General features: G+C 45.3%; 1 protein-coding gene across 1 annotated transcript in view; it reads right to left on the bottom strand.

Annotated features, from left to right (window-relative positions):
- The window catches only part of HOOK1 (hook microtubule tethering protein 1), a 70,175-nt gene extending 57,716 nt beyond the window's left edge, over positions 1 to 12,459 (bottom strand). Inside the window, exons 1-2 of the mRNA XM_083157629.1 lie at positions 12,193 to 12,459; positions 126 to 211 (exon numbers count right to left, since the gene is read on the bottom strand). Coding sequence (XP_083013755.1) covers positions 126 to 211; positions 12,193 to 12,237 — 131 coding nt within the window. The 5' untranslated portion in view covers positions 12,238 to 12,459. The remainder of the gene's footprint in view (positions 1 to 125; positions 212 to 12,192) is intronic.
- Positions 12,460 to 12,794: the final 335 nt, after the last annotated feature.

The following is a 12,794-nucleotide window of genomic DNA, read 5'->3' as shown; positions in this document are numbered from 1 at the left end:
TATACAGCATAAGAGACACCTAAACAAGAACCTCACAGCTTATACTTAGAGGCATACATATAAGATAAAAGTGACACAAGAGTAATTGAACAACATTAGGCCCAATGTAATAAGGTGCAGCTTACATTTGGTGAAGTATCTGTGCCATGGCGACACCGTTGCTTAAGTCGGCAATAGTCTTACATGGAGCGCTAGTGTTGAACGTCTGTAGCTGCAACAACAAAAAGATTATTCAGTCAACACAATGAGATATCGGATGCAAAAATGGCGTTCTACCTCAAATACTGAAGTAGAAAAAAGAATCTACAAAATAATATACACAAAAACACACCGTAGCAAATGATTACATAGAAGTGGTGTCACAGTTGCTACCACTGCATACAAGGAGGCAAAAGACTAAAGAAGAGCAGCAGCAGAACAAAATAACAAAGATAATTAAAATTAGGCAAGTTTTACTACCAAAATAAATCAAACAATTGATGACAATCTACTTCACTGAAGAAACAGATTCATATTAAAGTGATGTTAATGTTGTGCAGAGTCAATGTTAATTCTAGTAATGTGGTCTTTGAATAAGTGTTTGCTAAGAATGACAGAGCCGAGGTCGATCCTCATGGGCGGGGCCTAATCACTGATGCGAGAATAACAGCACTTTGCTTATAAATGAATATGCAAATATTGTAACTTTTTATCTCTAAATGTGAAAAAAACACGCTAGCAGCTAAAAACGCATTTCTATTGTTATGGCTTAATTGACTTCACATGATATTAATTAAATGGCTTCTGCATTTGTGCGGTTTCAGACACATATTTTAATGGTAATCTTAAATAATCTTCTGGAAGGAGCTAAACAAATAAGAAGTAGAATCTGATTGGTTGCTATGGGCAACATACCATCTTCGATAGAACTCCCTCCTAGGAGTGGGCATGGCAGGAGGATGGAACTAGAGCTGCTGGATATTATTATATTATGGAGCTGACATTGGGCCAAATGTTACAGGATGCGATTTGTCACAAGGGCAGATTTGTAACACTGAAAAAGGTCACGTCGGACAAATCGGCCCCTATTACTTTTGTCTCTATAAATGTAGCTTATATAGTTCTACAGGCAACAGCGGATGTAGAAAAGAGTGAGGCCAAAAGCGTGGTCATTACCCGTAGCAGAAGTCTGGTACACCGAAGACACGAAGTAGCCGCGGGTAAGGGAGAAGCGTGGTCTTGATCTTAGAAAGGGTCTGGTACAGTGAGCAGACACGAAGTAGCCATGGGTAAGGGAGAAGCGTGGTCTGGATCTAAGCCAGGGTCTGGTACAGTGAGCAGACACGAAGTAGCCACGGGTAAGGGAGAAGCGTGGTCTGGATCTAAGCCAGGGTCTGGTACAGTGAGCAGACACGAAGTAGCCATGTGTAAGGGAGAAGCATGGTCTGGATCTAAGCCAGGGTCTGGTACAGTGAGCAGACACGAAGTAGCCACGGGTAAGGGAGAAGCGTGGTCTGGATCTAAGCCAGGGTCTGGTACAGTGAGCAGACACGAAGTAGCCACGGGTAAGGGAGAAACGTGGTCTGGATCTAAGCCAGGGTCTGGTAACGTGGGCAGACACGAAGTAGCCACGGGTAAGGGAGAAGCGTGGTCTGGATCTAAGCCAGGGTCTGGTACAGTGAGCAGACACGAAGTAGCCACAGGAAAGAGAGAAGCATGGTCTGGAAAATTAGCAAGGGTGTCGTACAGTGGGCAGACACGAAGTAGCCATGGGTAGGGGAGAAGCGTGGTCTGGATCTTAAGCTGGGTACACATATGTACAATTTCCTTTTTCTTGCGACCGTTCGATCGACCGAATACACGTTCGGCCGTCCAAAACATACGACCGTTCTGCGCGTACACATATGTACAATTTTACTTGCGACGTCCGATGTACTCCCGTCCAAACAATCGCAAGAAGAAGTATATGAGAGACCCTGTAACCCTTTGCCTGCTGTTTTAACTAATGTGTGTTTAATGCCTCACTGCTCAACACTTTAGACGCATCACTTTAAGACATTAATCAATGTTGAAGTTTTAATAGTGTGTTATGGTGCCCTGAAAAGAGCTTCCAGCCCACTCTATTAAAACTTCAACATTGATTAATGTCTTAAAGTGATGCCTCTAAAGTGTTGAGCAGTGAGGCATTAAACACACATTAGTTAAAACAGCAGGCAAAGGGTTACAGGGTCTCTCATAATGCAGCATACCACCGTGCTTTGTCAAACTGTCAAGCATATCGATCGAACGTGCGTACACACTTCACTTTTGTTCCGATATGGAGCCGTCCTGTCGGATGAAATATTAAGCAGCAAAGAACCTTCGACCGACCGACCGTGGACGGCCAAGAGCGTTTTTGGCCGTTTATCGGTCGCACAGCAGCAATTGGGACAGCGTACACACCTATACAATCGAACGGCCGTTTGCCCCCAAATTGGAAGAACGGCCCGACGATTGTATATATGTGTACCCAGCTTTAGTCAGGGTGTGGTACACTGGACAGACACGAAGTAGCCACGGGTAGGGGAGAAGCGTGGTCTGGATCTTAGTCAGGGTGTGGTACACTGGACAGACACGAAGTAGCCACGGGTAGGGGAGAATTGTGGTCTGGAACAATAGCAAAATCTTTCCAAATGATGGTAGTGCGGCTTGCAGAGACGTCACACTGACCAGGGTATAGGCGCAGGTGTGAGGGTCTTTCAGAATGAAATAAGTGTTTCCGGTGTAAAGCAGCTATTTAGAAGCACGGAATACTAGTGTGGGAATCTTGGTACCTGTTTTGCAGGACGTCAGTGCACTACTGTACAGGTACACCTTTATATGTGCTCTCTGTATTAGGATGGCACCTGTGTGCCTGTACTGACATGACACAAACACGCTACCGGAGAAACCTGCTTACAGCCCAGGTATTATGGGATATTGGGATCTTACACAGAATTGCTCATATATTGGGGTGCTATTATCTTAGCAGATTTCTGTAGCAAGGTATGCTGCAACTTGTAGTTCAACACAAGCTGGAGAGCCACTTGTTGCCATATAGGTAACAGTGTGACCTCACAGTACACTTAGGGGCCTGATTCTAATGTTGCAGCAACCAGGATTTGTACTGGTACGTCCACCGGTGGCTTTGCAGATCCAAGCGGTTGCAGATCATAGGAGCTGAGTAACTCTATAGTCCCACAGGACAGCCGCGAGAAGTCAGGAGCTGGCACCAAGTTTTCCGTGTATGGAATCAGTCACAGACTGACATGTCTAGAAAAGTCACAATACGCCTGTGATTTTGCCGGCGCTCCTAGTTACCACTCACAAACGTTCCCTTACTGTCAATCACTTTGCCGATACATTCTCTTTGCAACCATTGACCCCAGTGAATTGTGCGCAGTGCGACTGTAATGCATGTGCAATCGGCTGATAATCACTTATCTGAAATATCTGCATTATGTACAAAACAGAATTAGGACAGTCCACAGGACGCACTTCAGGAGCGAAAGGTAAAAATAAAATCTGGTTTGAATGCTCCATTCAGGTAAGTAATGGATTCACACTCAGGAGTACAAATGAGGTTTATCTGCAAAGAGCTTATTTAAGTTGCATCCTCTGTCATGCTGTAAACACACCCAGGATTTGTCAGAACTGGTTCTACGAGTATTTAATGTGAACACAGCTTAAGTCGAAGTAGTATAAACTGTTAAGCTGATGTAAGCGTTTATGCATACCATAGGGATTGCCTGGTGAGTGCCTGTCTGGCTGACCAGCTCTGGATAGAACGTGGCCAATACAAATATACTGTATCTATCAGCCATAACATGGCGAGCACGGGTTGGCGCCGTGCTAAGTGCCGCGCGTGGGAAGCAGTGTAACCGCGGATTCGAGGCCAACCTCCACGCCTCATCCCGTGAGGAAGCAAACACCGTAACATCAGCATACCTGATATTATCTAGGTCCGTCTGGTGCTGATGTGACCCATCGAGGCATGGACTCGGAAGGTCTCCTGTGCTATCTGCCACCAAGACGTTAGCAAGAGATCGGTTACGTCCTGTAAGTTGCAAAGTGAGGCTTCCATGGTGCAGATTTGTTTTTTTCCAGAACATTCCATAGATGCTCGATCGTACTGAGATCTGAGGGATTTGGAGGCCAAGTCATCACCTTCATCTCTTTGGCATGTTCCTCAGACCACAGATGAGCAGTGTTTGCAGGGAGAGGCCGCTGCCATCATGGAATACCGTTGCCATGAAGGTGGGCACTTGATCTGTCCCAATGTATAGGTAGGTGGTATGTGACGCAGTAACCCCCACATGAATGGCAGGACCCATGGTTTCCTAAGAGAACATTGCCCTGGGCATCACACTGTCTCCGCCGGCCTATAGTGATCCTGATCTCTTCCCTAGGTAAAGGGCGCACACGCGCCCAGCCGTCCACATGATGTAAAAGAAACCGTAATTTGCCAGGCCACCTTCTTCCATCGCTCCGTAGTCTGGTTCTCATACTCTCGTGCCCATTGTGATCTTTAGGAGTCAGCATGGTCTCATTGACCGGTCTGCGGCTACGATGTTCCATATGTAGGAAGCTGCACTGCGTGTTCCGTCACCTGACTGTCGTAGCCAGTGTTAGCTCTTAAGCAGCTCTTCTGTGGGAAAGGAGCAGGCGGGCAAGCCTTCACTCCCCAAACACATCAGTGAGCATTGGGTGCACAAGACCTAGTCACTGGTCCACCGTTTGTCCTTCCTGCCATCATTTTTGATCAAAAGGAACTCATCAACTTAAAAAAATTACTGTTTACTAAAGGACTAATATGTTCCCCCCTTCGCAGGGGCCATACTAAAAGCTAAAACTGCTCCTCACCTCTATAGAGTGTTACCTGCACCGACGATGGACTTATGTGCTGCAATAACCTGTATTCAGGTTCGCCATTCAGATGGCAGATTTCGGTATTTGAGCATGTATTTAATGACATACAAGCCACAATCCACTCACAAATTTAAACAATCAAAGGGGGGCCTCAGTGCCTTCGGGCACTAGCAGGCCAAGTCCCTGGTGCTACAAAATTTATGCCTACTAACTGGCCCCTATCAGGCATCAGCACAATGAACAGCCAAGTTCCTGTGGCTGTGCAGGTCTGAAAACCTGGACCAGAGCCATGTGCCTGAGAGCCAGTGCAAGGCATCTCAGCACCCCAGGCACTGACCTTCTGGGCGCTGAGTACCTGCTCCAGGGGGAGTACGGCCATCAGCGTATAGTCCAGGGGTGTGTTATGGAGTGTTATTATAGTCCAGGGGTGCTGCTGCATATATGCACAAAAACAGTTGGGGACTGAGGTACTCTCCATATAGGACATTACTACGTGCAGCCAACCAAATCCTTGCACGAAAAATACCTTAGATTAAGCAGTTCAGCAAAGCTGATTCGATTAAGTAATGGCATTTGCTGAATGAATGTCTGTATGGGGCTATATTTAGCTGAGTGGCTTGCTCATGCTGTATCACACAATGCAGTGACAGAGCGGCAGCACTACTGGTAGCATTGCCACCGCTGAGAAAAGTGCATTAACAGATTTACATTTTTCCCTAAGCCGAAGAAATCTGAGCGTTACATAAATTCTACCGTCAGTCACTAACACATCAAATATCAAATCCTATTACCCAGGAGCCCTCTGATTGGTCAGTGACTAGTTAAAGTATCAGAGTAGGATGTGATAGGAAAACATAATACAATATCTTTATGGCAGTGCTAAAATAAATATATATATATTACGTAAGAGTAATGTATCAAAAATGATAATAAACATAATTGACTTTAACACAGTATAACACACTAAACTATATTACCGTATATACTCGAGTATAAGTTGACCCGAATATAAGCCGAGGCACCTAATTTTACAACAAAAAACTGGGAAAACCTATTGACTCAAGTGGGACCCTCACTCGAGTATAAGCTGAGGGGGGGCTTTTCAGCTTAAAAAAATGTTCTGAAAAAGTAGGCTTATACTCGAGTATATATGGTATATATATATTGTATAAATTATATCTAGTATGGCCTCTCTTTAATCAACAATTACAAGTAATCATATCCAAATTTGCTATGAATGACCATTATCTTCACGATGAAGCTCGTGTCTGGAAAACCACTTGCCAACTGTCAGATATGTGGATTTATTTAAAAATCAGATTGCACCCAAGTGGATAAATATAATCAATTCATCATTGTAACCTCTGAAGAGAACTTGTTGCTCCATTATTTATTTAGGTGCATTTGTACTTTTCCAGAATAAATCCAATTTGATTCCATTATAACAAAATGAAATATATGAAAAATTGCGGTGAATACATTCAACTGTACATGTAATAAGGTATGTGACTTGTCTGTACATGTGCTTATAAATATGAGGTGTGCACGCAGACAAGCATGAGGATGTGTACACATTATTTATAGGTGTATTCAAAAATACAATTAAAATGACTTGCCCCCCAATCTCATTCGCCACCAGTAACGATTCTGACTCAAAATTGCACACAAGTCTGTTTTGCGATATATATCGCGGTGCAGGCTCCGCGGCTGAGGGAGCGCAACTATGAGGAAATTTGTGCTGTTCAGAATCCTAAGCATCTACATTTGCAGCGTGGGTGTAATATTCCAACAAATGCACACATTGGGCAGTATTCAATGTGGCCGTCGAGGGGGTTAAACGGCAGGGATCGCCGAAAACAAGGGACCCTCGCTTTTAACCCCCGTGCCGGCCGTTCACCATATTCAATGTTCTGGGGGAACCCTCGCTGTCAGATGATGTCGAGGATTCCCCTAAACAGCGAGGTTCACGGCTTAATGCAGCGTGCTCCCTCGCTGTTCTGGCAGCCGCACACCCCGTTTCCACGTCGCTGTAAAGACCTAGTGATGTGAAAACGGCTTGTGCAGGGGGCTCATTTGAAAACAGACCATGCAAGCTGTGACACGGCTCGCAAAAAGCATTGAATATACCCCTTCTGTGTCCTGGGGACTGTAGAACACAGATATTGGGCATAATTCAGACCTGATTGCACGGCTAAAAAATTTGCAAGCCGGGTGGTTAGAGATATGGCCCATCGAGCACCATCGTGGGCATGTTCAAGGCTGTCCTGCAAATTTTTGGATTGCTGGACATTCCCAAGGTGATTGACAGGAAGCTGGGATTTGTGGGTGGTAACTGGATGTTTTCTGGGAGTGTCAGGGAAACCCCCAGGTGTGGCCAGGTGTGTGAGGGGAAGTCATGTGATGACAGCTCCGCCCCCGATCAGCCTGATTCCATTGCAGCCACCGAGTAAGTCCTGAGCTACGCACAGACTGCGCACACTTGGGAATCATTGGATCGCGAGCGGCTTTGCAGCAAATCGCAGGCTTGCACAGGGCGGGGTTTTACTCTGGCGGGGCAATGTACGCCTGATCACAGTGCTCTAAAAATTAGATCAGAATCAGGCCCATTGGACGGATCTCTTGCAGGACTGGAGGACATAAGCACTGATATCCGCGCGTATTTCCTTGCACGCACCTGCGACCGGCCCCAAATGTGCCCAATAGATATACATTTCAGCCCAGTTTTCAATTATTTCACCCATGTAAAAATTTGAATTCATGAAACTTTATTCTAAAAAACACAACTCCCAACCTCTTTGATCTATGATTCAGGACTCCAAAATATGGACGTGACATCAGCAAAAGAGGCGGGGCATTGCGGTAATACAGAGTCAGCGAGTCAGTACGGATGGTGTAATGGTTAGCATTACTGCCTCACAGCACTGAGGTCGTGTTCTATTCCCACCATGTGTTATATATACAGGGCAGTACGGATGGTGTAATGGTTGGCATTACTGCCTCACAGCGCTGAGGTCATGGGTTCTATCCCCACCATGAGTTATATATACGGGGCAGTACGGACGGTGTAATGGTTATAGCAAAAGAGGCGGGGCATTGCGGTAATACAGAGTCAGCGAGTCAGTACGGATGGTGTAATGGTTAGCATTGGGTTCTATCCCCACCATGTGTTATATATACGGGGCAGTACGGATGGTGTAGTTGTTAGCATTACTGCCTCACAGCACTGAGGTCATGGGTTCTATCCCCACCATGTGTTATATATACGGGGCAGTACGGATGGTGTAATGGTTAGCATTACTGCCTCACAGCACTGAGGTCATGGGTTCTATTCCCACCATGTGTTATATACGGGGCAGTACGGACGGTGTAATGGCTACATTACTGCCTCATAGCACTGAGGTCATGGGTTCTATCCCCACCATGTGTTATATATACAGGGCAGTATGGATGGTGTAATGGTTACATTACTGCCTCACAGCGCTGAGGTCATGGGTTCTATTCCCACCATGTGTTATATATATACGGGGCAGTACGGATGGTGTAATGGTAAGCATTACTGCCTCACAGCACTGAGGTCATGGGTTCTATCCCCACCATGTGTTATATATACAGGGCAGTACGGATGGTGTAATGGTTACATTACTGCCTCACAGCACTGAGGTCATGGGTTCTATCCCCACCATGTGTTATATATACGGGGCAGTACGGACGGTGTAATGGTTATAGCATTACTGCCGCACAACACTGAGGTCATGGGTTCTATCCCCACCATGTGTTATATATACGGGGCAGTACGGATGGTGTAATGGTTAGCATTACTGCCTCACAGCACTGAGGTCATGGGTTCTATCCCCACCATGTGTTATATATACAGGGCAGCACGGACGGTGTAATGGTTACATTACTGCCTCATAGCACTGAGGTCATGGGTTCTATCCCCACCATGTGTTATATATATACAGGGCAGTATGGATGGTGTAATGGTTACATTACTGCCTCATAGCACTGAGGTCATGGGTTCTATCCCCACCATGTGTTATATATACAGGGCAGTATGGATGGTGTAATGGTTATAGCATTACTGCAGCACAGCACTGAGGTCATGGGTTCTATTCCCACCATGTGTTATATATACGGGGCAGTACGGATGGTGTAATGGTTAGCATTACTGCCTCACAGCACTGAGGTCATGGGTTCTATCCCCACCATGTGTTATATATACAGGGCAGCACGGACGGTGTAATGGTTACATTACTGCCTCACAGCACTGAGGTCATGGGTTCTATCCCCACCATGGCTATAACTGTGCGGAGTTTGTATATTCTCCCCGTGCTTGCGTGGCTTTCCTCCGGGTACTCCAGTTTCCTCCCACAATCCAAAAATATACTGGTAGGCTAATTGGCTCCCAACAAAATGAACCCTAGAATGTCTGTGTGTGCGTGTACATGTGGTAGGGAATATAGATTGTAAGCTCCACTGGGGCAGGGACTGATGTGATTGTTCAAATACATTCTCTGTACAGCGCTGCGGAATATGTGTGCGCTATACAAGAAACTGGTAATAAATAAATATCCAGTGCTCCAGGAGCTGCTGGCATGCCTCCTGTCCTACTTACAAATGAACCGGTGCTTGCACTGTTTCGCTACCATTTTTAGGCCGTGTTTCCGCCTGCGCTTGCAGTAACAGTGGCTCCGGCCTCTCATAGCCCAATCGGCTGATCTGCGAGCGATGCTGCATGTTTGTACGCAGACGCTGACATGTGCGAGGCTGACGGCAGCATTTTCAGATCATTAACTGCGTACAAATTTGCAGCTGCAAACGCATTCGTGTGTCACTGAATCAGGCCCTATGTTGTGTGCTTAGTTGATTAGAAATGCAATCTGCCTTGGGTGCCGACACCAGCCGCACACAACGGCCCTAAGCTCACTCACTTCAGAGAGGATTCAATTCTCTCGTTCACATCCCTACTTCTCAATGGAGTCTTTAGTATGGGGATATTTAAGTAGCTTCAACTTGAAATATAATACAGCATAAGCCGGCAGACGTTCCTTCGGATTTATAAAGCAGCCAACAACTTAGTACATATCTAGCCACAGACATCTGCACCCTATTCAATGTAATATTAGGGGGGCGATTCAAATATTTTTTTCGCACCAGATCTCTCGTCTAAAGTGATGGGAGATTAGGGGAGGGAGGGAGGGGGGGCACATGGTACGGTCGACAGGATTGGAAGGTTGACACAAGCATTAAAATGGTTATTGTTCAGTAACTTCAACTTTAAGGCCGACAAGAGTTTTTCACCTGCTTTTTGTCCCGAATGCCAACATAGTTGACATGGACACCGTGAAAGTGTACAGGAGGGAGGGGTCGTTAACGATGCGTGGGAGATGGTGTTGTTAACGATATTGAGTGTACACTTTAGGGGATATTGTAAAAGACAATCAAAAGGTCGAAGTGAGTTTTTCACATGCTTTTTATCTCCCAAATGTCGACATAGTGCCGTGACCATGAACACCGTCACAGTGTACCGCGGGCCCCTCGTTCAGTGGCCACTGTAGTCAAAATTTGACTACACATCCAACAGAGGAGGTTGCCAATGTCCCTCGGGAGAGCGCATTGTTAATGATTATCGCATAATATGTACGCACCTTAGGGGGTATATTTACCAAAGTGCGGGCTGACAAAAGTGTAGCTGTTGCCCATACCAACCAATCAGGTTATCTTCTAGAACAGGCCTGTCCAACCTGTGGCTCTCCAGCTGTTGTGAAACTACAAGTCCCAGCATGCACTGCCAATGTTTTGCTATTAGGGACTGCTAAAACTGTGGCAAGGCATGCTGGGATGTGTAGTTTCACAACAGTTGGGACGGCCACAGGTTGGAAAGGTCTGTTCTAAAAGATAACAGCTGGGATCTGATTGGTTGTTATGAGCAACATCTACACTTTTGCAAACTGACAATCTAGCAAATATAACCCTAAACTTATGAGGTTTCCATAATATCAACAATTTATAATCAGGCAAATACCCATATCACAGCGTAAGCTACCTGTTACCTCTCTGACATAAATCACCCACCTGAGGCACTGGTATAAGATCAGACACAAACTGTAACAAACCATATCAGGTGCACAGCAGGAAACACAGGGTGACATGCAAGTGTGCAAAATGCAATGTCGCTGGGAAAGTCTTCCTTGGGGTAATCTCCTGATGGAAACACCTGACATAGAGGTATGAGGACATAGCCCTACTACATGCTGCGGCGTAGAGCTGTGGTGACATCCCTGGGAAGCCATTAGCGGGGGAAGTTGTGTCATTATTTATATGTGTAATAAACTATCCAATGTGTCATTCTGTAATGAGCGCAGCTTGCTGCATATATCAGAGCAGGGGGTGGAAGCCCACCCGGTATTACAGCTATCCGAAGGGGGTCATCACCTCTGCACCCCAACAATGCTGAAGTAGCAAGCAGCACATCAATCTATCTATCTATATATATATATATACACATATATATATATACACACACACAGATGGAGAGATACATAGATATAGATAGATAAATGGATATAGAGTGAGAAATTTGGATAGATACAGAGATAGGGATCGATAGATAGATAGATAGATAGATAGATAGATAGATAGATAGATAGATAGAGAGTTATATAGAATATAGACAGACAGAGATAGATACATATTGTAGATAGATAGATAGATAGATAGATAGATAGATAGATAGATAGATAGATAGATAGATGTGATAGAATGATAGATAGATAGATAGATAGATAGATAGATAGATAGATAGATAGATAGATAGATAGATAGATAGATAGATAGATAGCGTTATATAGAATATAGACAGACAGAGATAGATAGATACATATTGTAGATAGATAGATAGATATATGTATAATATAGAGATAGATAGATAGATAGATAGATAGATAGATAGATAGATAGATAGATAGATAGATAGATAGATATATGTATAATATAGACAGAGATAGATAGATAGATAGATAGATAGATAGATAGATAGATAGATAGATAGATAGATCTGTCCAACAATTTAAGTGCAAAGGTGGGGGAACTGTGTCAGGTGATGCTGAGACTTGTAGTTCCACACCTGAAGACTGTCTATGACAGGAATGACACCACCATGAAGCCCCATCAAGATCATTGATAGTAATGTGTGCAGCGTGTGCATCTGCATATAGGACATGAAGAGTATACAGGCTAGCCATGATGTGAGAGCCCCCCATACATCACTGTCCCCCCTCCCCAGCATATGACGTCAGTGATGACTCCCCCCCTCCCCATACTCACCCAGATAATGAGGCTCTCGCATAGCTCGTTCTCCTTGCCAGCCATATCTCTCTTGTCACTTGCGCCTTCCCTCCGTCCTCCTGATCCAGTTGACCTCACCTGGAAACAGGGAAGCAGGGAGAGAGCGATCGATTCGCCCGTAAAAAGCAGCTCTCTCCCTGTGTTGACGTAAGCCTCCGACTCTGGCTGGGAGTTGCGCAGCCGGGGCGGCGTAAATCAGTTCGTGAATAGCATATTATCCTCACGCCCCCATAGTGAGCCCGACTCAGCCACGCCCACCACGGATGACAGGTGCAGGGCACGCCCCCAGGTCTGCAGCAGGTGACTGTCACAAGGTCGAGGCCAATCATTGGGTGCGGGGACAGGTACAGACCAATCCGTGTTTGCCTAGCAGAATGCTTTGCTCGTTATTGGTTGAGGGCTTTGCTATAAGGCGGCGCCTGCGCGGCTTGCCGCCATTAGTGAAGCCATGTGTGTGATCAGTGGTGGTTGTTACAGGCTGTCACTGACACTGTACCAGTTTACCTCAGTGTTATAAGTGATAAATACCAACAACATATGCTTTGTTATAGGCGATAAATAAAATGTGCTCACACAGCTGC

This window comes from Crinia signifera, chromosome 8 (assembly GCF_055691185.1).
Source record: "Crinia signifera chromosome 8, ASM5569118v1, whole genome shotgun sequence".
NCBI lineage: Eukaryota > Metazoa > Chordata > Amphibia > Anura > Myobatrachidae > Crinia > Crinia signifera.
Note: the sequence above shows the minus strand (reverse complement) of the source record. Positions and strands in the feature narration are given on the sequence as shown.